The 26,658-nt window shown below is 51.5% G+C and overlaps 1 protein-coding gene across 1 annotated transcript; it reads right to left on the bottom strand.

The window, feature by feature from the left end:
- Positions 1–200: 200 nt before the first annotated feature.
- On the bottom strand, positions 201–4,194 carry Six2 (SIX homeobox 2). The gene is made up of 2 exons (XM_006986499.4): positions 3,586–4,194; positions 201–1,567 (listed from the first exon to the last, which is right to left on the bottom strand). The coding sequence occupies exons 1-2, from the start codon at positions 4,143–4,145 to the stop codon at positions 1,237–1,239; spliced, it is 891 nt and encodes a 296-aa protein (XP_006986561.3). The 5' UTR covers positions 4,146–4,194; the 3' UTR covers positions 201–1,236.
- Positions 4,195–26,658: the final 22,464 nt, after the last annotated feature.

The following is a 26,658-nucleotide window of genomic DNA, read 5'->3' on the forward strand; positions in this document are numbered from 1 at the left end:
CTTAACGGAAGGAGGCTTCCGAGTTTTCAGTCTCATCCCTTCACCTTGCCAGAGACACACGGCGGCGAGGGAAGGCCAGTTCAAGTTTCTGGGACTCCGCCCGAGGATCACTGCCCTGAACTGCCCGCCCCGGGGAACCCAGTCTCTGTAGGGAAATCAGACGCTGTTACACGCCAGGCCGACCGGGCCTTGGGGGCATATATCCATATATTTATGATTTCTAATTTTATTATAAAATAAAAGCAGAAATATCTCCCGACGAACATTCACATGAGGGCATAAAAGGGGGAAGGCAAGTCTACGGCTGGGGAGGCACTCTGGGCTGGGAGCAAGGAGGCCACAGTCCCAGGAGGAAGAGGAGAACCGGCGCGGTGGGAAAGAGGGAGCGAGGGAGGTGGAAAGAGGGAGAGGAAGGGAAGGAAGGAGAGAGAGAGAGGGAGAGAGAAGAGGGAGAGAGGGAGAGGGAGAGGGAGAGGGAGAGGGAGAGGGAGAGAGAGAGAGAGAGAGAGAGAGAGAGAGAGAGAGAGAGAGAGAGAGAGAGAGAGAGAATCATATGGGACTGTTCAGGGGCTTCCGGGGTGCAGCCCTTTCTGGTTCACTTATTAATCAAAAAGCTGGCACCTTAGGCTCACACTTCGAGGAGGCGGGTCTTTGAGGACCAAAGGCCCAGGATGTCTAACTTCCTTTACATGGACTTCCCCGGAAAGTTCGAGAAGGAGAGGACTCAAAAAAGATGACCGGAAGACTAAGGGTATGATGTGTGAAGATCAGGAGAGAGAGAGAGAGAGAGAGAGAGAGAGAGAGAGAGAGAGAGAGATCGCTCTAGAAATTTAGAAGGAAAGGAGAAAAGAGAAAAAGCGAGAGGGGAAAGAGAGAAGAAATGGAAAGAGGAGAAATTTAAAAAACTGAAAAGAAAGCAGAGGAAAGAAACGAAAATGGATAAGAGATGAGAAAAATCGGGGTGGTGGTGGTTTATAATTTATTCCCTTGCCTGGTTCAAGACCCGAGTCTCTGGCCTCCAAAGGATCTCAAAAGCAACTTGTTGAGAAGGAATCCCCCGAAGGGCCCCGGAGCAGACAGTACTCCACTTTGTCCCGCCGGCCAGTTCTGCTGCTCCTGCGTGGGTGGTGTGGCCCTCTTCTAGGACCGGGTACCGACTCCAGCACCTAGCGCCCTCCGGCACCGTCTCTCAAGTCCCCGCACCGAGCTCGGAAAGCAAGTGCCGGGAGCGGAGTTCTAGGAGCCCAGGTCCACAAGGTTGGCAGACATGGGGTTGAGCATAGAGTCCTGCAGGCTGTGATGGTGCTGCAGTGGGTCCGTGCCGCCTCCACCCGGCACTGGCACGGGGACTGCGCTCGGGCCGGGAGGGTGGCCTAGGCTGTGCAGGGAGGGCAGCCCAGGGGGCGGCGGCGGGCTGAGCAGCAGAGCAGGGCTGGACGACGAGTGGTCTGGCGTGCCCGACGGCGTCTTCTCGTCCTCGGAGCTGCCTAGCACCGACTTGCCGCTGCCGTTGAGCGAGGAAGCCAGCGGGTTGTGGCTGCCGGAATTGGAGTTCTCGCTGTTCTCCCTGGAAGCGCAGGAGTAAAGCAGTGGGGTCAGTGGGAAACCGAGGCCCCTCGGAGCCACCCCTCAGGACGCCAGCGCCTGAGGCCCGTCTCAGGACTCGGTGCCTCTGCGGTTGGGTTGCTAAAGAGCGTTTTCGGTTTCTACCAGTTTTGACACCCTGCGTTTGGTTCTTTGCGGCGTTCGCAACCTTTCTGGTTTTTTCTTGTCCTTCTCCCGGGATCAGCCCACATTCTTAATCTCCTGACTACCTTTCCCGGTCTCTCTGTATGTGTGGTCCTAGTCTCCCACTCCATTTCTCCCCATCTGGAGCCGAGGCACCAAAGCGGGGTGCCTGGAGTTGAGGGGGATGAGAAGGTAGAGCCTGGATTTTCAAATCACTTAGGCTGGACAAACTAGGTTTGCTGGGTAGCAGTGGGGACAGAAACTCCAGGTACAGCGATCCCAGCTGAGGGGCCCACTTGGAGTTGGGTAAGCACAGGCCTCCTGTCCTTTGCTTTTCTCTGCCCGAGGGAAACTCCCATAGCAGATAGGCTTGGGCTCCTGAGAATTCCTTCCCTGATTCCAAACTGAGCAGGCTCTGTGAGCTCGATTTGACTGGGCATAAGGATCAGGCTTAGAGAATGGAGGCTTTCTCCCTCCCTAGCCATCTCCTGAAATATTTAGCCAGGGGACTGGGAAGCCACCCCTGGCGGAAGCTAGAAGGAAGATCAGGGTGGTTAGCGCTGGCCTGGATCTTTCTGTCATAACCAGAGACCCAGGGACAAAATCTGCATTTCTCACCTGGGGCCTGGTCAGAAACCCTCACTGTACTCGGTGCCAGCCTGAGAGTGAACCCAGCGTCGAGAGCCCACCTCCTGCCCTGCTTTTGTGGACAGTCGCTGCCCGGATGTGCGTATTTGAAATCCTGGGTAAAATCTCCGTGTGGATTCCTAACAGCTGTTCTTTCTGATCTCTTTGAGAGAGCATCCACAGGGCTTGCAGTTAGTTGTGCGAGTGAGACCTCATCACCGCGGATAGTCCAACTTCAGGGTTTCAAATACTCAGATCCAGTCTGCAGCCTGCTCATCTTTCACACTGTTCAGCACCCTTCCCTGGGACTAGGATCACTGACACTCCGTGTTGAACACACCTCACACCACCTAACCCAGGTGTCTTGTTTTGCCGTTACCCGAAGGAGAGACTCTGTTCCCACACCCCGTTTCTCTCTAGTTCGCTCGTGGAGATTAAAGTTCGGGAGCAGGTTGCAGGCGGTCACACCAGGGCCTCAGCGCTTAGGTTAGTTCGGCATTCCGAGAGGAGAGGAAATACAACTCCCAGCCCTTCCGCAGATCTCAGTTTACCTTACACACCCGACTTGCCCGTCAAAGAGAGCAGGACCCGAGGAGAGAAAGGCCAAGGGTCTAACAAGTCCTGGAAGGCTTGCTGGATTCAGCAGGCCTGAAAAGAGGTGTGTGCTTGTCTTCTCTTCCACAGCTGACACTTCCTCCCCGGGGCCCTTCATTTCTCTGTCCTTTCCACGCGGGATAATTCCCAACTCCCTTGCCCTCGGCTCTTCCGTCCAGACAAGGAATATCCTTGCCCAGATATTGCCTTGCCCAGATAATACTTGGGAGGCTCCAACCCCAGCTCTGACCCCCTAAAAAAAAACTTACTTTGACTCGGAGGTGACTTCTCTGATCCCCGAGGAAGAGCAGGCCCTGAGCCTATCCCTACCTTGCAGGGGGATCCAGGCCCAAAGTCCTGTCCTCTCTGCAACTCTTCCCCCCCGCGCCCCCCATCTAGTCCACAAGCAACTAGGGAATTAGTTGAGAACTTACGCACTACTTTGCCCGCTTTAGACAAAGTCCTGGCCGCTCGCTCAGACTCCAGCAAAACCTAAGCGCTGTTTTGAGCCAGGCTGGGCTGCAGCCCAGAGCGTAGCATGGACCCGGGGCCAGTTTAACCGCCTCCAGGAGCAGCACATCATCCCCCGACCCTCGGGACCAGGGAACTTGGCGCCGATGCTCTACTTACTCGTACCTTTCCTTAGCCTCGGCCGCCCGGTCGCGCTGCCGCCGGTTTTTGAACCAGTTGCTGACCTGCGTGGTGGTGAGGCCGGTGGCCTCCGCCAGCTCGCGCTTCTCCCGCGGCGACGGGTAGGGGTTGTGCGCGTACCACTCGCGCAGCACGCTGCGGCTCTTCTCCTTGAAGCAGTAGCTGGTCTCCTCGCCGTCCCAGATGGAGCGCGGCAGCGGGAACTTGCGCCGCACGCGGTACTTGCCCACGGCGCCCAGGGGCCGGCCGCGCAGTTTCTCCGCCTCGATGTAGTGCGCTTTGAGCCACAGCTGCTGCAGCTTGGCGTGGTTGTGCGGCGAGAACTGGTGGCTCTCCAGGATTTTGTAGAGCTCGCGGAAGTTGCCCCGGTGGAAGGCCACCACGGCCTTGGCCTTGAGCACGCTTTCATTCTTGTGGAGGTGCTCGCAGGCGGGCAGCGACCAGAGGAAGCGACCCAGCCGCTCGATGTTGCCGCCCTGCTGCAGCACCTCGCACACGCACGCCACTTGCTCCTGCGTGAAGCCGAAGGTGGGCAGCATGGACATGGTGCCGGCTGCGCGCCCGCCCGCCCGCGCGCGCCCTCACCGAGCCTCGCGGCCCCGCATGGGCGGCCTCCCCGCCGGCCTGGCCCGGCCGACAGGCGGGCGGGGCCCCCTGGCCAGGCGCTTGGCTCCCGGGCGGCTCCTGAGTCACTGCGGTCCGTCCTCGCTCCCGCCGTCGGCCCCGCGCAGCTCCGCGCCCCCGCCACCCGCGCGCCTCGCCCGCGCCCAAGCCCGGGGGCCGCCCGGGGCGCCGCTCCGCATGCTCTGCGCCCGCCCGCCGCTGGTTCGCTCGCTCCTCGCTCGCTCTCCCTCCCGTCTAGCTCGCTCGCAGCTTTTTTAATAATATTATTCTAAGCGGGCATGAGGCGCGGCGGCCCGCGCCCTGATTGGTCGGGTTATCTGACCCGGGGCCTGCCCGCGCCAGACAATAGTCGAGTCAAATTATTCGCCATGGAGACGCTGTCAGTCACCGGTAACCCGAGCCCCGGCGGCCGGGGCTGCTCCCCCCTGGCCGGCTCCGCTGACAGATCGTCCGGGCTCTGCACATGGCGAAGGGCGGCCGAGACAGGAGCCCCAGGCACTCCCAGAGCCTGGGAGGCGGAGAGGGGCCGGGCTGGGGCCCGAGACGGCGGTGATTGACGGGGCGGACGCCCAAAGAGCAAAGGAGGAGGAGGAGGGCCCCGAAGGAGGGGGGCTGAGTGGGCCCCCCCCCCGAAGAAAAGAGGAGGACCGAGGTGGGACGGGAAGGGAGAGGATAGAAAGGAAAGCGGAGGACCGTTTGAGGGGGTGCCTTGCAGGAAGGAGAAAGAGGGGGAACAGAAGGAGCCTCCAAGGGGAAGAAGTGTGGGACGCTTTATTTATTTATTTATTTTTCAAAACTAAGGGCGACGCAACAGCCTTGCCCAGGCCTTGCCAGGTGCTCCAGCCCCGGCTGGGTCACCGCGTCGCTCGCTCGGAAGGTCGCAGCTGTCAGGCAGAGATACTGTAACCCAGGAGGAGGTCAGTGGGATGGAGAGTTTGGATTCTCTTAGGGGGGGGGCCTCTGGAAGACTTGGCTTTTCCAGCTGACAACGCCCCACCCCCATGCTAGAAACCCGGGACCCGAGCTGTCCTTCAGGGAAAGGGGGAGGAGGTGGGGAGAGAAGTCAGAGATTTGGCAGTGGCCGCAGCTGGACGCCCGAGAATCAACTTCCCGGAGGATCCCGCCTTTCCTTCCTTTCGAGCCGGCTGGCTGCCCCGCGGCCCGTACCGCCCCCACTCGGCGCGTTTCACTCCTCGCCAGGCTGGGACTCAGACTTTAACCCCACGGGGCCCAGGGCCCGAGAAACGCCCGGCAGTCCTGCGTGGCCTCTGCGGAAGTTGACTCTTGCAAGGGACCAAGGCGCAAAACCCAGGAGCCGCAGAGACCCGCAGACTGCCCTCGGGGAGCCCAGGGCAGCGGGTGTAGGATGAGTGTAGCGCTTCCCGGGTGGCTAGTGCGCAGGAGAGAGAGAGAGAGGAGGCAGGATCTACCAACTTCCAGCCTCTCCACTTCTGGGCTAGGGTTCCTGGACGCTTCAGCCAGAGAATCCAGCGCAGAGTTCCGGCATGAGGGGCCTTAGAGAAGGAGGGTAGGAGGTGCCCCCTGCCTTTTGATTCTTTGTCAGAACACCTCAAGAAAACACGTGGTGCTGCTGCTTGGCAAAAAAAAAGCACAAGAAGGACAAGGGAGTCCTAGGGGCTATGCACGGGGGAGGGGGTGTCCCCGCAGTTTCTAGGGTTCAAAAAGCCCGGGGCTTATTTTCTTGCCCAACTTGTCCTTTGCATATCCGTTCCCCCCTCCCCCTTTTCCCACCCAGGGTTTGGGCTGCAAGCTCCTAAGTCTCAAAACTCAAGGCAGCACAGATGACAAGGTCTGTTTTCAGAGTAACTTTTAGACCTCATTTTGATGACCACCCCTGTAGGCGTTCTAAGAGGACAGAGAGACGGGTCCCGAAAGTGGGGGCGTCTGGACCCTCAGCTTTGATTTGAGTTTTTTGCCCGTGGTTTGTGGGGGAGGTACACATTTGTTTAAGGATCCAGCATGATTTCCTGAACTCCAGCTCTGCTCTAGAAGGCCAAACGTCTTTTGGTGGGGGACTGGAGCGCTCAGAGATGCCCTGAGACTTTACTTTCCGGAGGCCTGTCCCCTTGAACCGAGGACACAGGACTGCCTAAGTAGGTGTTAAAGCCAGCACTAGGAGAATACGCTTCCTGCAGAAATCCAGATGTCGTCTTTGTAGTCTTCTTCTGTGGGTTGGGGCAGATCTTAGTGTCGCCATGGCATGGGGCTTGCCCCTGAGGGAGCTGTAAGGATCCTGGGAGACCTGGAAAATATAATACCCAGACTACAGCGAGGCTCAGAGCATATCTTGCTGCTTAGGGTGACCTACCTTTTCCAAGGGTCTCCCCTCTGCCACATAGTTAAAAGGATTCAGCTGATCCCAGCTCTGGTCACGGCCAACACAGGGCTTGTTTGTTTTGTTGTTGTTGTTTGGTAAAGGAAGGCCAGAGAGGGAAAGAAGCACCCTGGCTGGGTGCTGGACCAGTTGCTTCCTGGTGTAAGACTTTGGGTATCGGTATCACCATTGTTAGCTGGGGCCTCAGTGAGCCCTTCTGGTGCTGGCCTACCAGTGTTGCCAAGGAGGATGCTCTCTGCAACTCCAGGCGTGGCTTGACCACAAACCTGCCCCCTCTGGGGCCTTTGAAGCTTTAAGTTGATGGAACTTCCCCCAGGAGTGGGCCCAGCCAAGGCTCACGGTAGGCAGATTTTCTGTGTCCTTCTGGAGATCCACCATTCTAGGCCTCCTCGCGTTGCCTCCTTTGGGGTCCCCATCTCACAGCTCAACCACTAACCCTGCCTGGAGCCTCCAGGCAGTACTCAGGAGTAGGCAGAGCAGAACCCACGAGGGACCTGCCATCCAGGGTGCCCGATGAAATGTCATTACCTTGCAAGCACAGAAAAAACTGTAACCCCATTACGCAGTGCGTATCTTCCTCACAAACCAGTTCTAGCAGGTCTGGGCCAGAGAACATCTCCGCAGCTGGGGGCCCGGCAGGATGCCTGCCCTAAAAAGGTTAGAATCTCAGCCAGGGTCTCCTCGAACTCAGTCGCCTGTCTGGCCCCTCCTTTACAGGATTTGCTACAAGACAGAACAGAGGTTGTCTGGGTGGGGATTTGATAGACACCAGCGTGACCCTCAGAGAAGCCAGGCAAGCTCAGCCCTCAGTCCCAGCACATAGAGCAGCTGCTTGAGAGGCCTGTTAGTGCCAAGCCTTGGGTCTCTACTTGACCTCAGCTTTCAGCCTCATGCGTTTTCCTCCACCCCGTCGTACACTCAAAAAAAAAAAAAATGCTTGCATTAAAAGTTTGTTTCGGCGAGCACAGGCAGGGTACTTTATGGCCAGCATGGAGGAAACTTTTGTAAACGTTTGGGAATTTGCGATTCATTGAAATGTCTCCTTGCATTCCCAGCTGCGCTGGAAAATTCCCTGGGAGCTTCGGACTGTCTGGAAGGCAGTTTTGGGTGCGCCCCATGAGCTCACGCCGACAGGATTTCTTTGCTCCAGACTTTTGGACAGGGATGGTCTAAGGCCTTTGCGCCTGGAAATTGGCCGGAAACTTGCAGAATGGAGCACCCGAAGGCCACCACTGACCGGCGCCCATTGACCAATGGACATCTGGCACACCGCACTCACACGCAGCCCTATGGGTGTCCCGAGGGCTTTCTCGGCTTTGGTTGGGGACTTTCGAAGTGAATCGGATGATCCAGCGGGAAGAAAGTACTCGCTGACTATTTCCCAGGTCAGTGGACCAGAAGACCTTCGTTCTGGGCAAGCCCTTGTGACCTCCCCCCCCCCCAAAAAAAAAAGAAGAAAGGGGAGTGGATTCTCCATGCGAAATCAGAGCTTGTGTCTGCTTAATCTTTATTTTTCCTACCCTTTATAAAGGCCGCAGAAATCTCCCGGACTGACTCCGGTGCTGCTGTTGGCTGATGATACAAACGCCTGATCGGCGGCGACGCTCTGTGAGGCTCAGAGATGGGCATGTCCGCTCTTCTGCGGGTCCGGGTGCGGCGCTGGACAGTGACTCTTGTTCTCTCTCGGCCACCAACTCTCCCCAACCTTCTTGGGCCTGAGCTGTGCGTTTCGTTGAAAGCGGGCCAGCAGCTCGAGCGGGTTTGCATGGCGGCCCTCTGCGCCTCCTCACCTGCCTCTGCCAGGTCTGCTGTGTCTCCACAAGTGATGCTGGCATTTGCAAACTCTGACAGCCCGCGGTTTCTGTGTTGCTCGACGTGTAGGACCGCTGTCAGATGTTGGGTTACTGCTCGCCCCGATTAGCTGAACGGTTCTCAGGCACCCCAAGCGCAGGCAAGGTTGCAAGGCCCTGGGCTCCGGCGGCGGGCTGCACTCTGGAAAGGGCATAAACCGTGTTGTCGCCTGCGCCGCACGTGGCTCTGACTGTAACAGGCCCCAAGGGTCAGACAGCATGGATCCCAGGGGCTCACTCCGCCTCTCTGACCTGCGAACCTTTAGCCTGCGACCCACGCTGCAGTCTGGAGGAGGCCTGGCTTTTGAAAACGGGTTGGGGGTTGCAGCCCCACCCGGGATCTTGTGTAAACGAAAAGACAGGGCGCCAGGGCTCGCGGCGCGTTTGGAGGCCGGCAAGGCAGCCGATCCGCCTGGGAGGTGCCCGCAGCGGGCGGTGTTTGAGACGACTTCCAAGGCCTGGCCGCCTTCCTGCGACGCCTGGCCCGGTCCCCGCCTGCGGTCACCGCTTGGGCCTGGTGCGCCTTTTGATGGCGCCTCACCTTGTGCCGGGCCCCTCCGAGTGGAGGTGGGGGCCGCTGGTGCAGGAGGCCCGGCATCCGGCGAGGGGCGGCCGGTTCATAGAATTTTCAGGAAGCTGCTGAAATCGGCCCCGGGGTGCTTTTTCCGCGGGACAGTGGAGTGACTGTGCATCCCTAAGCGATGTGTTGCTGACACTAGGTGCTAGCGCCGCCCCGCGTCATGTCACCAAGTTCAGGTCTAAGGGTGGATTTACTCAGTTTCCCCGAGGCCTCTAGAAGGGAGAAGGAGCCCTGACAGATCGCGATCTCCTCCCAGGCCCACACAGCAGCACAGGACTACCTAACTACTGGCAGAGAAAGCAAGAGAAATGATACATAGAACTGGTCGGTAAGGAGTCTCACACACACACACACACACACACACACACACACACACACACACACACACACACGCTTTTTCCCTGCTATGTTCCCTCTGTAGGGTCTGGGAGCCCAGGACGCGTTTAAATGGATGTCTGAATGACCACAGGGGTTTGACTGACAGCCCCAACTGGGAAGTCATCAGGCCACTCAATGACTTCCTTCCTCCTCTTCAATCCCATCACGTTCTTTAAAATTCCCCTCTTGTTTATAGGGGGGAAATCCTACAGAGCTGGGTGCCTTTCTTCAACTTGAAGAATTGGGAGTTGGAGTCTTCTTATGGTCCAAGAAGCCACAGACTGGATACTGGATGAGTGCTTTTAAAAATCCAGTCATGGATCGCCTACAGTATCACCAAGTTCCCGTGGGTCACAGGAAAGTTTTCTGAGTTACTCTAATTTTTCTGGGGCGGCTGTCATGAGCTGCATTTCCTCAGTTAGTTTACAAAAATTCTCCATAGACAAAGGGTAGATCAAATTCCCTGGAAGAAGTAAGGGTTTTTTCTTTTATTATTTTTCTTCATCTTTCCATTACCTGTGAGAAACTCTATCTGGAGGTAGGAATTCCTTGCTTGGTACTTCTCTCTTATGTGGTATCTATTTTTTATTACCCGTAATTACAACACATCAGCCCCACTCATCAGTGACAACCCCTCCCTCAAGGTAGTGACTGCTGTTGGCAATCTCGATTTGGGTTGCACCTGGATGAGCATCTCCTCCCAGCTGGTATCAGAGGCAGCCACTCAGGGCTTCCCACGAAGCTCTGCACTTTGAAGGGGACCTGGAAAAAGCCAACATTGTTCTTACCTTGGAAATCCAATATCTTGTTGTCATTTTGAATTAAGACTAAAATCCCCAGGCCGATTCTTATAGAATGATGTGCACTAATTGATTTATGTGGAGCCCTGTAAGAACACTTTAATGAAGTAGTAGAAACAAGATATGGGGAGAACAGATAGGACAGGGACACCCCGGTGGATGAGGCTGCTGCAGGAGGAACTGGTCAAAACCAGCCTTACATAAATGTCTTTTCTTTAGTTAGCCTGGTGGCACTCTGGCTTGTGGGGACCGGCATGGCTGGCCCGTTTGCCGTGAACTGCCTCCGTTCCAACCGTCCTAATAGAATTGTACTGTCAGCATGTGCTCACGCATGGAGAATGCACGGGGTGTGGAGCAGGGGGTGTGGGCTTTGGCATCAGGCGGCTATGGGCCCTTGACTCACAGGCACCTCTTGAGTAAACTACTTAAGCTTGGAGCTTTACTTTGCTCATTTGTAAGATGGGTTTAAGAGCCCCACATCAAGCATTCAACGGTTGTTTGTTCAATTGAATGCAATTACGTGGGAGATTATAGATTAAGCTCAGCAAACCTCTGGTTCATAGTAGGCGCTTTCTAATTGAGGCTCTCATCACTAGGGCTGTGATTGTGAAAGTGTGTTCAAAACTGCTTATAATTAGTGTTACTTAGTCCCTGAATAGCCTTAGTTTCAGTGGCCAATGACCACTGAACTTTGAAAATATTACATAGAGATTTTTATTTTTTTAAAGATTAGTTTTTAAAAAAATGTATGGGTGTGTGTTTTACCTGCATATATGTTAAGGACACCGTGGAGTGTTGTAGTGCCTCTGGAGACCAGAAGAGGGAGTCAGATCCTCTGAAACTGGAGTTACGGATGGTTGTAAATCACCTTATGGGTGCTGGGAATTGGACACCCATCCTCAACAAGAGGGTGCTTTTAACCATGGAGCCAGCTTTCTAGCCCCACATTAGATATTTTTAGAAATAAAAAATTCCCCAGTTTTATGGTGTATACCCTTCTGCACATTGCGATGAAATCTGAAGCTATCCTGTTATGACCTACCTGGGATGAATCACCTCTTTGTTCAAAATAGCCACCGTTTTTACTGTACAGCCCCAAGTCACCCAGTAACTATTTTTACCCAGCTCTTCTGTTGTGATATGGTAGAGTTTTTGAAGCACGAGAGTAATGATGACAGCCATTTGTCCAAACATATTCTTATTCTTGTTTCCTGTTGTTATAAGTTATCATTGTTAACTCTTATTGTGCATAAATAAATTAAACTTTATCACAATGTACATGCATAGGAGAAACAGTAGGCAGAGAGGGTTCAGTGCTAGCTGTGATTTCAGGCACCACACAGGCATGTGGTGCCCCTTGCAGACAGAGTGGGGACTATCATATTTCAGAAAACTTCCTGATGGAGTGTCAAAAAGATTCATTTCCAAACAAATACCAAACCTGTATGATATACCCAGGAATCTAGGAATGCTGAGATGCTTGACTGGGTTTTTTTAGGGGCGGTCGGCAGAAGAAGGGGTGTCTTAGGAGACGACCTGTGTTTCTGAGGTGCGCCCTCTACCGCAACCTTGGAAAGAGTGTGGGCTTTGGCGAGAGCTGATTGGGTTAGATCTTCGCCTGATGCTCGGGAGTAGTGTAACCAAGAACAAGCAACTTAATCTTCTTCGGGAGTCAGTTTCCCTGCCTAGGGGAGGAGAGTGTTAAAAAAGCACCTCACTCCCGGGAGGGGGGGGGGTGGGAAGAGGAAGTGAGCTAATGTATTCAAAACGGCTGGATTCTGAGACAAATGGGAGACTCAGCTGCCAAAATGGTTTGCATTATCTGATGGTGTTTCCAGGATTTAGGTCTCATTAGAACAGTTCTCAGAAAGCAAAAGACAGCTGCATGTAAGCGTGACATTGCATATTCCTATGGGCTTGAGACAATGTTGCTCCTTCTGTCCGGCTGGTTCTCAGGACTGAGCGCAAAGCAGATTACCCTAAAAGTTCTATAGTCATGTGTGGGTGATGATGGAGACCAAAATAACTTATGTGCACCCTCCTTTTCTTTTCTAACTCTTTCCTCATCAGCCCTCTGTGCCCTCAAATAAAGCCAGAAATATCCATTAAAATGAAGAAAAGGAGCTCCCATTAATAGACTGTTTGGTGTGTGTATTATAACACGCTGACATTCAGTGGATATGATAATCCTGTCAAGTGGGTATAGTTAGTATTTATTAGTATTTACAGATGAAACAATAGGCCCAGAGAGGTCAATCAACTTGACCAAGGGTCACGTGGATAGTACACAGAAAGTCATCTTTGACACCACAACTTGCACGGTAAACCTTTGCTACCCTTGGCTCTTCTGTAACAAACGTAGTAAGAACAGGAGAGCCTGCTGACAGCCTTCCAGGTGCCGGGCCTCATTTCACATGCCCTCAGCTACCTCGGTGAGGTGGGCACCACTGGGAAGCTGGGGGTCAATCACAGAGCGACCCCAGGGCCTCACTCTAAAACCCCAACTGCCGGGCTGCAGAGAACTGCCCAGGTAAGTTTTCCCATCATGCTCCTTTGCATTCCCAGGGTCCAGAGGCTTCTTGGTGTTTGAGAATTATTTAGCAAAAGTCATCCCTTGCCCTCCTTGAGTCTCAGTCCCCAGTCCCTGAGATTTCCTGAGTTTTGTGCCCTCCGGTCCCATTTGCCCCTGCTAGGCTGGAGGCAGTACCCTCAGCTCCGCATTTGCTGAACTCTGGCTTTGCCCATGGCCTTGTTGTGTTCTTATCCGTTGTGCTGGGGTGAGTCTGGGACATGGGGTCTTCGTCAAGATATTTTGGAGCACAGTTTGCAAAAATCTACTCCGATTACAGAAGAAACCAAAGAATAAACATATGAGAACTGGGGGCGGGGAGGCAGTAGCCTAGGTTTAAGTAGAGGGAGCACCCCTGTCTTTAGGAGAGGTGGTACACAGACTTGGGGAACAGTTGAAAGTCAAGGCAACACCTTTTCCCCACACTGGTATTGGAATGGCCTCCTTTCTCTGTGTCCTCTGGGCACCTTTGTCCTCTGAAGCGTCATTTTCCCAGTGTCCACTGCTTTTGACCATTCTTTTGGTTAGAACACTCTAAAACCTCTGCTTCTGCTCCAGATCTTGAGAGAGTGGGGGTGGGAGGTAGGGGGTGGGGAGAGAGGCAGAGAGGCAGAGAGACAGACAGAAACAGAGACAGAAGCTGAGAACACCTAAGGGCTCATTTTGAGTTAGGTGATTCCCACTGCGGTGATGCTCAAATGGACAGGAGGACGGGAGGGTCCATTTGACCTACTGCCTAGTCCACAGAGACTGTGAGGCCCAGAGTGGAGAGATTGTAGGGTTGCTGTTCTATTCCAGTTGATAGTGTGCACAAGAGGCATTGATTAAATATTTGTTTCTCTTCCTCCCGATTCCCTAGTGTCCAGTCCATCCATTACAAGGTGTCCAGGGCCATCTAGCGCAAATAAGACTTAGTATGTTTCATCCAACCGTACCCAGCAGCCTCGGGATGACCCACAGCCTCTAGCATGGCTTATGAGGCCCTTTCCCATTGAACTTTGCATGTGTGTCAGGAGACTCTTCCCATGCTGTCCACTTCTTACTCAAGGCTACTGCCACCCAGCACGGTTTACAGCTCAGGTCCTCTCCCCACTCCTTATTGTAAACGTCCTTCATCACCTACTTATGCTGCTGTAGGAGATCCACAATTCCCTGCTTCCTTGACCTTGAGTTTGCCTGTGTGACTGGCTTTGGCCAGTGAAGTGTGGGCAGATGAACAGAAGCTAAAGAGTGTTGGAAGCTGGGCTGGGGCAGAACTCAGTACACCTCTCTCTCGGGACTCAGGCTACTGCGGAACTGGATTAGTTATTGTCAAAGTGGGTTGTTGCAAAGGAGGCTGGCCTTCAGGTTTCCTCTTTGCTTACTCATTCATCCCCTGAACCATCAAGCCTAAACAAAGCGTCTTTTCTTCACAAATTTCCCAGCTTCGAGTATTTTTGTTACAGCCCTGGAAAATGGATTAAGACATAGCAATACATTTGGTAGCCCGGAAAGATATCGAAGGGTATATGGATGGACCCCCACACACGTACACAGAACTAAACAGGAACATCTGTATATACACATATAAGTAACAAGTATACAGGCATCTATGTGTCCCTACCTGTATGCATGTGGCTACACATTAAGGCATCATGCTTGTAGTTAAGAGGAATGATAGGTACACACATGAGTACATATGTTCACATAAAGAAGTTGCTTCTGACGCCACGACAGTGGCAAGTTCACCGTCAATGCACTCCAAGCCTCTGGGTCCCTTGAGTCAGTCCTTCAGAAGGGGCTTCAGTCATGATTTATAGCCAGGGCTTTGGGGGAGGGAGCCTCAAGTGGTGAGAGGGGAAGCTGAAGGAAGAAAATGTAAATAAATTCAGTTACTGAATAGCATGCATTCCTAATTGGAAAAATTTGTGCCCTCGATGTGTTATAATCTTTGTGGCTACTGCGGCACGTGGCTGAGGCTGAGGGTGTTTATGAGGAATCCGTAGCTTTTTTTTCTAGCCTGCGTCTCATCTGAGACGTGACGGAAGGTCACGTGTCACCCACATCAGTCCTTCAACCTAATCTCGTTATGTTCTGGTCACTGAAACAAACACACTCCCCAGCCCCAACACAAACCCAAGGACATGTAAGGTGCCTAGATGCTAAGTTCAGGTCAGTACAAATCGAAGTCACGGGCAAGGAAACAGTCAATGCCATGATAAAAAAAAAAAAATTCTCTTTTAGAAAGGGTGTCTTGTAGACCAAGCTTTCTTTGGAATTCTTATCCTTTTTAGGATTATAGGCATGTGCTACCATGTTTGATGTACGCAGTGTTAGGAACCGAACCTAAAACTTCATGCATGCTTGACCAATGCCCTATCCACAGAGCTTCAGCTCCACCCCAACAATGACGATCTTCCCATGCAGAAGAAAACAGGACAGCATTTGCTATTTACCATCATCCTGAAGCCCGACATGGGGAGGGGAAACGTTGCCTGTGGGCACGGAAGGCTTTTTGGAGAAAGGTGGCCTTGATGAGGACTTTGGATAACAGGAGAATTGGGGGAGAGGAACTGAGAGGGAATAGTATGGAGCGCTATAGCGTGAATACAGGCCTCTGAAGTGACTGGGAGAGCAAGAGGAAGCGCTGCAGTTTCCTCTCTCTGAGTTGGGAGACCCTTTGGTCTTCAGCCTGGGGCAGTGAACCCTAAAGCCCCTGATTTAAGACCCAAAGCACCCTGAGATCTGGTTCCGAGGCTGTCTTGTTCATTATGGGGTTATTGGGCCTGGCCTGGTGCCTGACATGTGACCTCCCAGCTCTTGTTCCTCCCCAAAACTTTTCCCAGCAGCTCCAGCCATTTTCCAAATGTGCCACGGCGCTGTAACGTTAGAATTCCCCGGCGGTTTCCGATTGCAGCCAGCCCAACTCCTAAGCAAGATCTCAGGGGCTAGTGTAACCCCTGCCCGGCTCTCACACCACACTGGGGGCCTCTCTGCTCCCTTCCCGCCCTTCCAACACACAATGCCCTTCCCACTTCTAACTTAGACCTTAGCTGTCCCCTCATCTCCACACCATAATCCTAATTTCTTCCGAGCCCTTACCAGCGTGCGAGGCCATCACGCCTGCCCGATTGCTCGTTACCAGCCTACCTCCTAGAGGATAAGTTATGTACCTGATCGATTCCCGCCTAGATCTCTGACATAAGAAGCGATGCCTGGCGTGTAGTAGGTCCTCGGTAAATGCTCCTTGACAAGAAGAGCGAATGACAAGGCTGCAGGTCACAGATGCTGCGGTTCCGTTTTCTAAAGGGGCCAGTGAAAAGCAGACTTCTTTTTTTAAATTAAAGATTGATTTATTTATTATATATACAGTGTTCTGCCTGCATGCCAGATGAGGGCGCCAGAGCTCATTACAGATGGTTGTGAGCCACCATGTGGGTGCTGGGAATTGAACTCAGGACCTCTGGAAGAACAGCCAGTGTTAACCTCTTAACCTCTGAGCCATCTCTCCATCCCCTTCAGACTTCTAATATGGTAAAACAAGCAGAGTAGAGTAAATCCAGTTCTTTTGCAGGGAGAGGCGTGGGGTTCCCCAGACAGGCTGAGCACCCTGTGTGGTTCTTAGATGGGGTCAGAGATCCTGCCCAGCCTGTGAAGAAAGGGGTCACCTCACAAATATGCTTACATGTACATGCATGAAAATGCATCCCTGGCTCAGGGGCGTGGATCTTGCCTCCTGGGGGCTCTCAGCATTTTTTGTATCTACAACAGGGCTTCCATCTCTCTTCATAGCGTAAGGGTGGATGGAAGACTCTTTGCTCAGCCATCCCAGCCTCCTGCCCCCCGGGGTCTCCCCTCTCATCAGGGGCAGACATCATCCTCGGCTGTTAGTCAATGCTGTTGACTTCCTCAGGCATCAAATCTGCTTTCCTCTTCTCTAACTCTTCGTAATTTACTGGACTGAATAATTCCTTCCTCCTTGCCTCTTGTCTATCCTTAATAAATGTAGAAACGCTCTAATTGTGGTGGTTTGAATGAGAAACATCTCCCCCACAGACTCAGCTATCTGAACACTCAGTGTGTGTTGGGGGAGGTTTAGGAAGTGCAGTCTTGCTAGAGGAAGTACATTACTGGGGGCAGGATGTGGGGGTGTGTAGCCTCACCCCACTTCTGGTCTGCTCTCTCTGCTTTGTGCTTGCATCTGAAGATGGGAGCTCTCAGCTTCCTGATCCTGGCCACCGTGCCTGCTGCCTGCTGCTATGCCTCTCAATCTTAACGAACTCTTTTTTAATTTTTAATTAATTAATTAACTAATTAATTAATTAATTTTAGTTTTTCGAGACAGGATTTTTTCTGTAGAACCCTGGCTATCCTGGAACTAGCTCTTTAGACCAGGCTGGCCTGGAACTCACAGAGATCTATCTGCCTTTGCCTCCCAAATGCTGGGATTAAAGGCGTGCACCACCACCACCACCACCACCACCACCACCACCACCACCACCCGGCCCATGATGGGCTCTTAACTGTCTGGAACTGCAAGCACAAGAAAACTCTTCTTTCTGTAAGTTGCTTCCAGTCCTGGTGTTTTGTTACGGTGACAGAAAAGCATCTAATACAATAACAAAGAGTTTTATACTCAGAAGAAAATCATTCTCTTGTTAATTTGTAAATCACAGGTAGCTTTTATTGAGTGGTTACTATGTGCAGACACCAAGCAAGGGGCCTTGGAAGAAGGAATTCATGGACTGCCTGGGAACTCTGTGAGGTGAGGTCTATCACTGGGTTCATGTTATAGATTGTAGGGTTTATTAGTGTAGTGACAGAGAGGGCATTGAACCAGAGTCTTGACATGTGGCCATTATCTTACGCTGTGCTAGAAGCAGTGGGACTGTTGGGTTGAAGTTGACCACACAGGTTTGTGATCTGGGAGAAGACAAAAGAAAGAGGGGAACCCAAGACCTGGCTAGTCTTGAAGCAAGCAAGGGACCTGTAGCTGAAGTTTTCTCCCATGTCCCACCTCAGACCCCAGTAAACACACAGAGGCCTGTATTAATTAAAACTGCTCGGCCATTAGCTCATGGGTACCACTGTCTAGTACTTACACAAACTCAGCCCATTTCTGTTAATCTATATGTCGCCACATGTTTCATAGCTTTACATGTGTGCCATTACATGCTGCTCCCTGGATGGCAGGCTGGTGTCTCCTCCTCAGCCTTCCTCTTCCTAGAATTCTCCTTGTCTGCTTATCCCACCTATACTTCCTGCCTGGCTACTGGCCAATCACCATTTTATTTACCAACCAATCAGAGCAACACGTTCACAGCATACAGAGTGATATCACCCATCAGGGACCCTTTAAAGCCAGGCCTTTCACCTCTCCTCCTGGTGTGGTCCTGGGGGCTAGGCAGCTGGAGCTGGGATGCAAGGAGCAGCTGACGGCACACCTTCCTGACCATTTGATAACAGCAGGGCAGGAGTTTGGAGATTGCCTTTCATCTCTCTTCTCTCCCCTTCTCAGAGCTGGCTGGTGTCAAAGGGAGGGTGTTTTCATAAGGATGAACTGTCTTCAAATGTTTCCTGCCCACCCAGGTCTCCCTTCAGTAGTCACCCTGCCTGTTATCTCCCACCTCACTCCACTTCCAACCACAGCAGAGGCCTGCCTCTCTCTAGAGACGCCCGCTTTCAGGAGCCAGCCAATCTGAAGCATGCAGGCTGCAGGCGAAGGATCTCCCACTGCCCACAGTAGGCAGGGATAGAGGAGAGGAATCAGATACCATTCATTGAGCAGTTTTTGAGTGCCTGGCGAACAGAGCACTTGAGGTTGAGGATGCCAAGGCTTTTGCATGAGATCACTTGATGGACAGTGTCACCATCATGCTGTGACCATTGTGAACATGTTAACCAAGGGATTCAAGGCATCTGCAAACGTGGATGGGGAAAGGACATCGTCCTTTTCAGTAATCTCAAAATGAAATTTAAGAGGTCCTCCAAGAATGTAAGTAGCTGTCATAACAAAGTGAGGGAACATGCTCAAGTATTTTTTATCTCATTCAGTGAAGGTCTTGTGACAAAGCTAGGCTTATCGTTTTGATATTCTGGTACTTTCTAGACTTGCTACTTGGTCTTACAGTTAAAATTTTCTCCAGATTTATTTCAATTTATGCATATGAGTCTTTTGTCTACATTTATGCATGTGCACCATATGGCATCCTGGTAGCCTGGGAGTTCAGAAGGTTGGATTCTTTGAGCTGGAGTTACAGATGATTATAGACTACCATGTAGGTGCTGGGAATCGAACCCTTGTCCTCTCTGGAACAGAAGCCAGTGCTATTAACCTCTAGCTGCTGCTCCAGCTCCAGCTCCAGCTTTTGCATTTAAAATGTTACTAAAGAAGTCACAGGCATGCCGGGCGGTGGTGGTGGTGCACGCCTTTAATCCCAGCACTCAGGAGGCAGAGCCAGGCGGATCTCTGTGAGTTTGAGGCCAGCCTGGGCTACCAAGTGAGCTCCAGGAAAGGCGCAAAGAAACCCTGTCTGGAAAAACCAAAAAAAAAAAAAAAAAGAAGTCACAGGCTGGGGATGCAAACTGGTGGAGTTGCCTGTCAACATGCACGAAGCCCCGGATTTATTTCCTAGTACTGCATAAATCGAATATAGTAGCAAACCCCTGTGGTCCCAGTATTCGGGAGGCAGGGGCCAGAGGATCTTGAGTTCAAGGCCATCCTTAGCTATATAATGAGTTCAAGTCTAACCTGGGCTATATAATGAGTGCAAAGTCATCCCACACGACACAATAAATTCAAGTTTAGCCTGGGCTACATAGCGACTTCTAGGCCATCCTTGGATACATCAAACAAATAAGCATAAAAATAAGTCCATGCATCATTATACACAATTTAAAGACAGCTTTTGTAAATTGATTTCAACATAATTAATTTCTTACAATCATGAATATTTTATGAATTCAACAGTATTATTCTGATAATAGTCCAAAGGTGCAAACATTGGTCACGGACCCTGGAAGAGTCAATGTGTGTTTAGAGGCACATTGTTCCTTCAGGCAGGTTTCAGCGGCTAATTCCTTACCTCTCCTCTGTTGAGAGAGGCTACAGATAGCCATCAGAGAGAAAAAGAGGCAGCCTGGGAACTCTAAGGGGTTTCGATCTATTTGGAACTGCTTAGGCTAGCTGGCAGTTCACACCTCAGGTGCCCCCACTCAGTCTGGCAGGGAACTGAGCCTGGCACTAAAGCATCACTGCCTTAGCTGGGTCCTCTGTTCTCCCTTCACGCCGGCACGAGAAGAGCTGTTCACTCCGAGTCATTCACTAACTCAGAATGCTGCCGTGGAGGACACCACGAGGCTTCCTGCCCATCTCTGTTCAGTTCTCTGGCCTCCACCCAAAGGGCAACCCTTAGGGCAGCCTCCAACAAAGTAACACGGAGTGGAGATGTACAGGAAAGGGAGGTTTTTCAATTCCCCAGGGGTGAGCCCCAGCCAGGCATGTGCCCCAGGGAATCCCTCTTACCTACTCTTCCATATACCGTGGTGTTTTTGAAGTCTTAGCTGAGCATTTATTGTGTGCCTACCACATGCTTTAGTGTATGGGGACCCTGGAGGGTGGGGCAGTGGGGCCGTGTATAATCTTGATGACCCGATCATTTAGTGAGGATAATGAGACTTATCTAGCTTAGCAGATACAGCCCAATTTCAGAGTTTTAGGTGTGTGCCAAGACAGGTGTGGTGTAAAGAGTGGGGGCTGGGGAAGAGGCAGAAAGAGTGTTGGGTGCAGGGGTGACTGGGTGAGGCGGTGAGGGAGTGAGGGGGTGAGGGGGTGAGGGGGTGAGGGGGTGAGGGGGCGATCTTTTAGGAGCAGGTGTCAGCCTGGGTTAAGGGACAGCAAAGGCTTCAGTTAGTGGTAGTGCCGGGGACGCTGGGATGTGATTAACCCGAACTGAAGCAAAAGGCAATGTGTCCTCGTTAGGTTTAACTGTCAACTGGACACCGCCCAGGGTCATCTTAGAGGAAAGTCTGGCTTGGGGATTGCCTGGATTAGACTGGCCCTTGGGCATGTTGGTGAGCGATTGTGGACTATTGAGACCACGGTGGGTGGCACCATCTCTAGGCAGGTGGTCCTGGGTTGCATAAGAAAGCTGGTTAGTCAGGAGGCTATGGGTGAGCAAGCCAGCACCCAGGGTTCCTTCTTGGTTTCTGCTTCAGATTCTTGGGTTCCGGCCTTGATTTCTCTCAATTATAGGCTGGAACCTGTAAGTCTAAATAGACCTTTTCCGTCCTTACATCGCTTTTGCTGAGTGTTTTGTCACAGCAACAGAATGGGAACTAAGACGCAGTGATCGGAGCAGAACAGGGAGCAGACTGTGGAGGACTGGCCATGCATTTAGTTGTTTTTGAGCAGAATTTCTGATTAGAGTTGGTTTTAGCTGCCATGTGGCCTATAGAGTAGTGATAACCTTCCCTTTCACCGCCCCCCCCCCCATCTATTTCCCACCATCCATTCATCTACCGGTCTACTTATCCATGCTCACAGTCTCTCATCCTCTCCCTTCCTTCTACCCACTGTAAGGTAAGATCTCTCACTGTGGAGAGGCCCTGTTCTCTCCTATCTTCTTACATAGAGCCTGTTAGTGCTGGGCCCCGAATTAACACTTCAGAATAAATTACGCGTATTCAGCTTTCACCCTGGCACAGGAATGTCGAGCCCATTGGGTCTTGCTCCTTTCCTGGATCCATAGCTACTTATTTGGGGAAGGGGCAGGTTTCCAGAATGTTCCTTCAGTATCCCAATAGAGCCCTGGAGAATCCTTTTTCCTCTCGAATTTAAGCAAGAGTCAGGCATTTCAAGAAAGGAGTCCTGGGTGTCGGTCCAGAGTCGAAGTGTGTGGCCTCAAGTACTGACATTGTGTCTCTGTTTCCTTGGCAGAGGGAGGGCAGGCTTAGGCCAGGGAGAGCATGGAGCTTCACATTCTGCCAGTCTGTGACTCTAACCTTCCCACTGCAGGGCAAATGAAACCATGCTCAAAGACATCTTGGCTTCCATCAAAGGGAAGTTCCTCAAACCGGGGGATTTAGGTGTTTCTAGGCAACAGTCTCCCTGGCTGAGCAGCCGAACCCTTGTCCAACTCAGGGATCAGTTCTCTTCTGGAGAGAATATATCATGAACACATTCCCCACCCATCGTCAGGGGACCTAGGAGTGCCCAGAAAGGGACTTAATTGCTCTGAGACTGAGTTCCCTTTCCTGATTAAGCCACTTAATAAATGACCACATCAAGTGGCCCGAAGCAAGGCATTTCCTAGGAGGATCTAAATCACTTTTAATTTTCAGAGCTGTGTGTTTTCCTTTGGCAGCCTGGAGCTGTGGTGCCCAGCCTGCCATCTGAGGAACATTTCTTCAAGGTGTCAAAAGGACGTGTCATGCATTTGGAATGAGGGCTAAATTAAGAGTCGGCACAACACACAGCTACAGAAGTAGTCAGACATCCCGGGTAGTTTCCAGGATAAACTACCCATTTGGCAGTCTTCTCTGGAGCAGAGTCAGATGTACAGAGAGGTACACTTGCATCCTCTCAAATGCACACGCATGTACTAGTGCACACACCTGCATTTGCACTTGCGGGCAGGAAGGGAAATAGAGGGCCTCTTGAATTGGACACACCCACTGAGCCACCTGAATTTTGTTGCTTTAGAAAATGTAAAGACGGGTGACACAGGAGTAGGCAATCGGGGCAGAGTCCCCTAATCCCCGTTAAGGGTGTGCCTCCAGTTTCCAAAGACCTCCTGTTAGGCCCATCTTTAAAGGTGCCACCAGTGCCTGGCAGTAAGCCTTTGAAGGACCTTCACCATCTAAACTACAGCAAGCACACGCACCTGCTCGGGGGTCTAGAGGGCCACCTTTGTACCGCTGACCAGAGTGGCTTTCACTCTCTGGAAGCTTTCACTGCACCGCAGTCCCAGCAACCCTGCAAGGACACTGTGGTAGGTGGTCTACACTCCCTGAAGCCCCCCAGCTCTGAATCTGGTCTGGTCCTTTTCAGTCACTAGAATATACCAGGGGTTAAGTAAGTAGTTCTCTTATTTTCTTCTTCTTCTTCTTCTTCTTCTTCTTCTTCTTCTTCTTCTTCTTCTTCTTCTTCTTCTTCTTCTTCTTCTTCTTCTTCTTCTTCTTCTTCTTCTTCCTTCCCTCTCCTTTTCCTTCTCCTCCCTCTCCCTCCCCCTCCCCTCCCTTCCCCCTCCTTCGCCTCCCCCTAATCCTCCTCTTCCCTCTCCTTCCCCTGTCCTTCCTCCTCCTTCTTCTAATTTGTTCTTTGAAAATTTTGTATTTGTGAGCTGGAGAGATGGCTCAGCAGTCAAGAGCGTGTACTGCTCTTGCAGAGGACTGGAGTTCAGTTCAGCACCTACATCAGTCAGGCAGCTTACAGCTGCCTGTAATTCCAGCTCCAGGGGAATTGGATGCTTCTGGCCGTGGAGGATACTCACATACATGTGCACATATCCACATGCAGATGCATGATTTAAAAATAAATCTTAAAAAAAGAAAATTTTATATAGCACACAATATATCTTGACCACATCCACTTCCCCAGGATTCCAGCACACCTTCCTTCCAACTTCATTCTCTCCCTCTCCCTCTTCCTCCCTCTCTCTCCCTCTCTCTCTCTCTCCTTTCTTTTTTTTTTTTTTTGTATTTTAAACCTGCTGTGCCCAATCAGTGCTGCCAATACGTGCAAGGGTATGGTACTGAGTGACTTCTGAGGCCAAGTCATAGAAATAACCCTGCAGCTTCTGTCGTGGACTCCGGATGTACACCACATTTAAGGTTAAGCCACCAATCTATGAGGTATCTACTATGCTGAGACTTCCACGTTGTGAAGAAGCCCAGACTGGCCACATAATGTGAATACGTGGAGACTACCACCCAGCTCACCTACAGCCTCTGCCAAGGTGCCAGACATGCATGAAAGGGCCTTTGGAGTGCTCTCTCTAGCCAAGGCTTCAGGTGGCTGCAGGGACCCAAAGTGAGCACTGCCTAGCCAGCCCAGTCAACCCACAGATCCACAAGACATTGAAATAAGCAGTTATCTCAGCTGTTTTGACTGTTATAGATGCTGGAGTGGGCATAGCCACGGCCATGGTTTCTCCAGCTCCTCTCTGTCTCTTGTCTGGGCTCCGTTTCTTCCTTTCTTTTCGATTTCCAGTCCCCTTCTTCCTTACCCTGAAGTTGGTGTGGCTTAGATAAACCACAGGACAGGTCATTGAGAGCAGACTGCTTGGACTACCACTTCTCCCCCAGAGAGAAAACAAACGCTATGGCCAGCTGAGCCGCCCCAGCTGGAGCCTGCTCCAAAGCTGGGGATGCTGGAGGTGCGGGGGAACTGTTCACGATTCTCGACATCCCAAGCCCATTTCCAAAGGCTGCTAGGGGCTTTCGGCCATTTTCTTGTTCCCATTTCTGCCTTGTATCTAGCTCTAGGACTGTTTTTTCTTCCTATTAAAAAGTGTTGTCCCCCTTGCCAATTAAACTCTTGGTGGGTGGGAGACTCACCCAGAGCCAGCACTTCTAAGACCAGTGAACCAAAAGAGCATTGAGGTCAAACTCAGCTCCCCAACCCAGGGAAGAGAACAGCGTTGGGGACAAAGCCATTTGGTCATCTTGGGACTTTGTTCAGACTCTGGAACTGGTTTGACCAACCTCTTGCTGGACTGGTGGGGTCACCTGAGGTCAAAGGACAAGGAGGGGAGGGGAAAGAAATGGAATTTTTAATCAAACTGCCACGTTGGATATTTTTGTTGTTTCTATGTTTTTCAATTACAGGGTCTCATACTGTAGCTCAGAATGGTCTAGAACATACTCACTATGTAGCCCAGGTTAGCCTTGAACATTTTATTTGCTTATGATATTTGTGTATGTGTCTGTGTTAGTGTATGCTCATAGATATGTGTGGGTATTCACTCCTGTGTGCACCCCCAGAGGCCAGAAGGCTCCAGACATCCTTCTCTATCACCCTCCTTTGAGCCGGGGGTCTCTCCCCAAACCTGAAGACTTGCTGTGGAGATATTGTGTTCCCCAAAATATTGTGCACCCTAATAAACTTATCTGGGGCCAGAGTGCTGTGGGATGTTCTGTATGTCCTGTGGGAGCCCTTCTTGGGTTCTTTGTGGCGTTACCCAGCAGGTCCGCATAGAGGATGATTAGGACCATGGGCCTGAGTGCAGGTGTCTGAGATGGTCTGCACTTGGCTGTGCTGGGGGATGGTCTGTATGTCAAGTTGTTCTGATTGATCAATAAATAAAACCTGATCGGCTGTGGCTAGGCAGGAAGGATAGGCGGGACTAACAGAGAGGAGAAATAAAAGGACAGGAAGGCAGAAGGACTGACTGCCAGCTGCCGCCATGACCAGCAGCATGTGAAGATGCCAGTGGGCCACCAGCCACGTGGCAAGGTATAGATTTATGGAAATGGATTAATTTAAGATAAAAGAACAGTTAGCAAGAAGCCTGCCACGGCCATACAGTTTGTAAGCAATATAAGTCTCAGTGTTTACTTGGTTGGGTCTGAGCGGCTGTGGGACTGGCGGGTGACAGAGATTTGTCCTGACTGTGGGCAAGGCGGAAAACTCTAGCTACACCAGAGAACAGAACAGCCACTAGATACAGAGGCTAGAAAATGGTGGCACTCACACCTTTAATCCTAGCATTCCAGAGGCAGAGGTCTACCTGGATCTCTGTGTGTTCAAGGATACAGTCAAGCATGGTGACTCATGCCTTTAATCCCACTGAGTGATGGCAGAAAGCAGAAAGGTATATAAGGCGTGAAGACCAGAACCTAGAAGCTTTTAGCTGGTTAAGCTTTCAGGCTTTGGAGCAGCAGTTCAGCTGAGATTCATTCTGGATGAGAACTCCGAGGCTTCCAGTCTGAGGAAACAGAATCAGATGAGGAACTGGTAAGGTGAGGTAGCTGTGGCTTGTTCTGTTTCTCTCATCTTCCAGCATTCATCCCAATAACTGGCCTCAGGTTTGATTTTATTAATAAGACCATCTAAGATTCATGCTACAGCTTGCATGTATTTTATTTTATTATTTTGCTTTGTTTTTTTTTTTGGGGGGGGGGTGTTGGTCTGGAAGCCAGCAAGGCCCACTTATCATCTCATCTCTGTCCCTCTTCACAGCTGGGGTTACAGGTGTGTGCAGGATGATTGATTGGCTTGTTATGTGGGTGCAGGGTTCCAGACTCCAGTCTTTATAATTGAGCAACAAGTACATTTAACCAGCTTCTGGCTCACATTTAAGAAGGATGGTGTCTTAGGGTTTTCATTGCTGTGAAGAGACACCATGACCACAGCAGCTCTTATAAAGGAAACATTTAATTGGGGTGGCTTGCTTCAGTTTCAGAGTTTCAGTCCACTATCATCATGGCAGGGAGCATGATGGCCTGCAGGCAGACTTGGTGCTGGGACTGACAGTCCTTTTATCTTGACTCAGAAGCAACAGGAAGTTGATTGACAGTCACACTGAGGGACTCAAGAGACCTCAAAGCCCACCCCCACAGTGACACACTTCTTCCAACAAGGTCACACCTCCTAATAGTGCCACTCCTGTTGGGGGCCATTTTCTTTCAAACCACCACAGATAGCAAAGACCCATAGATAGAAAGTCAGAATCTAGGGAGATTCGAGAAGTCTAAGGTGGTTTTCCAGACTATGAGCCTCAGACAAAGCACTTTTCTCTGTAGTCACTGGTACTGATTTGCATGCCTTTCTTAGGAATGTGATAGAAGCCCTGGGTTTGCCTCAGGCTGAGCTCTGGAATGCAGGGGTCTCCCACTCTCCCAATGGGAATTATCCATCATGACCTCTTGGAGATGGCTTCTGGCTCTGTCAGCAGGGAAACTGAGGCCCGGAGAGGCTG

The sequence above is a fragment of the Peromyscus maniculatus genome, chromosome 22 (assembly GCF_049852395.1).
Source record: "Peromyscus maniculatus bairdii isolate BWxNUB_F1_BW_parent chromosome 22, HU_Pman_BW_mat_3.1, whole genome shotgun sequence".
NCBI classification, from domain to species: domain Eukaryota; kingdom Metazoa; phylum Chordata; class Mammalia; order Rodentia; family Cricetidae; genus Peromyscus; species Peromyscus maniculatus.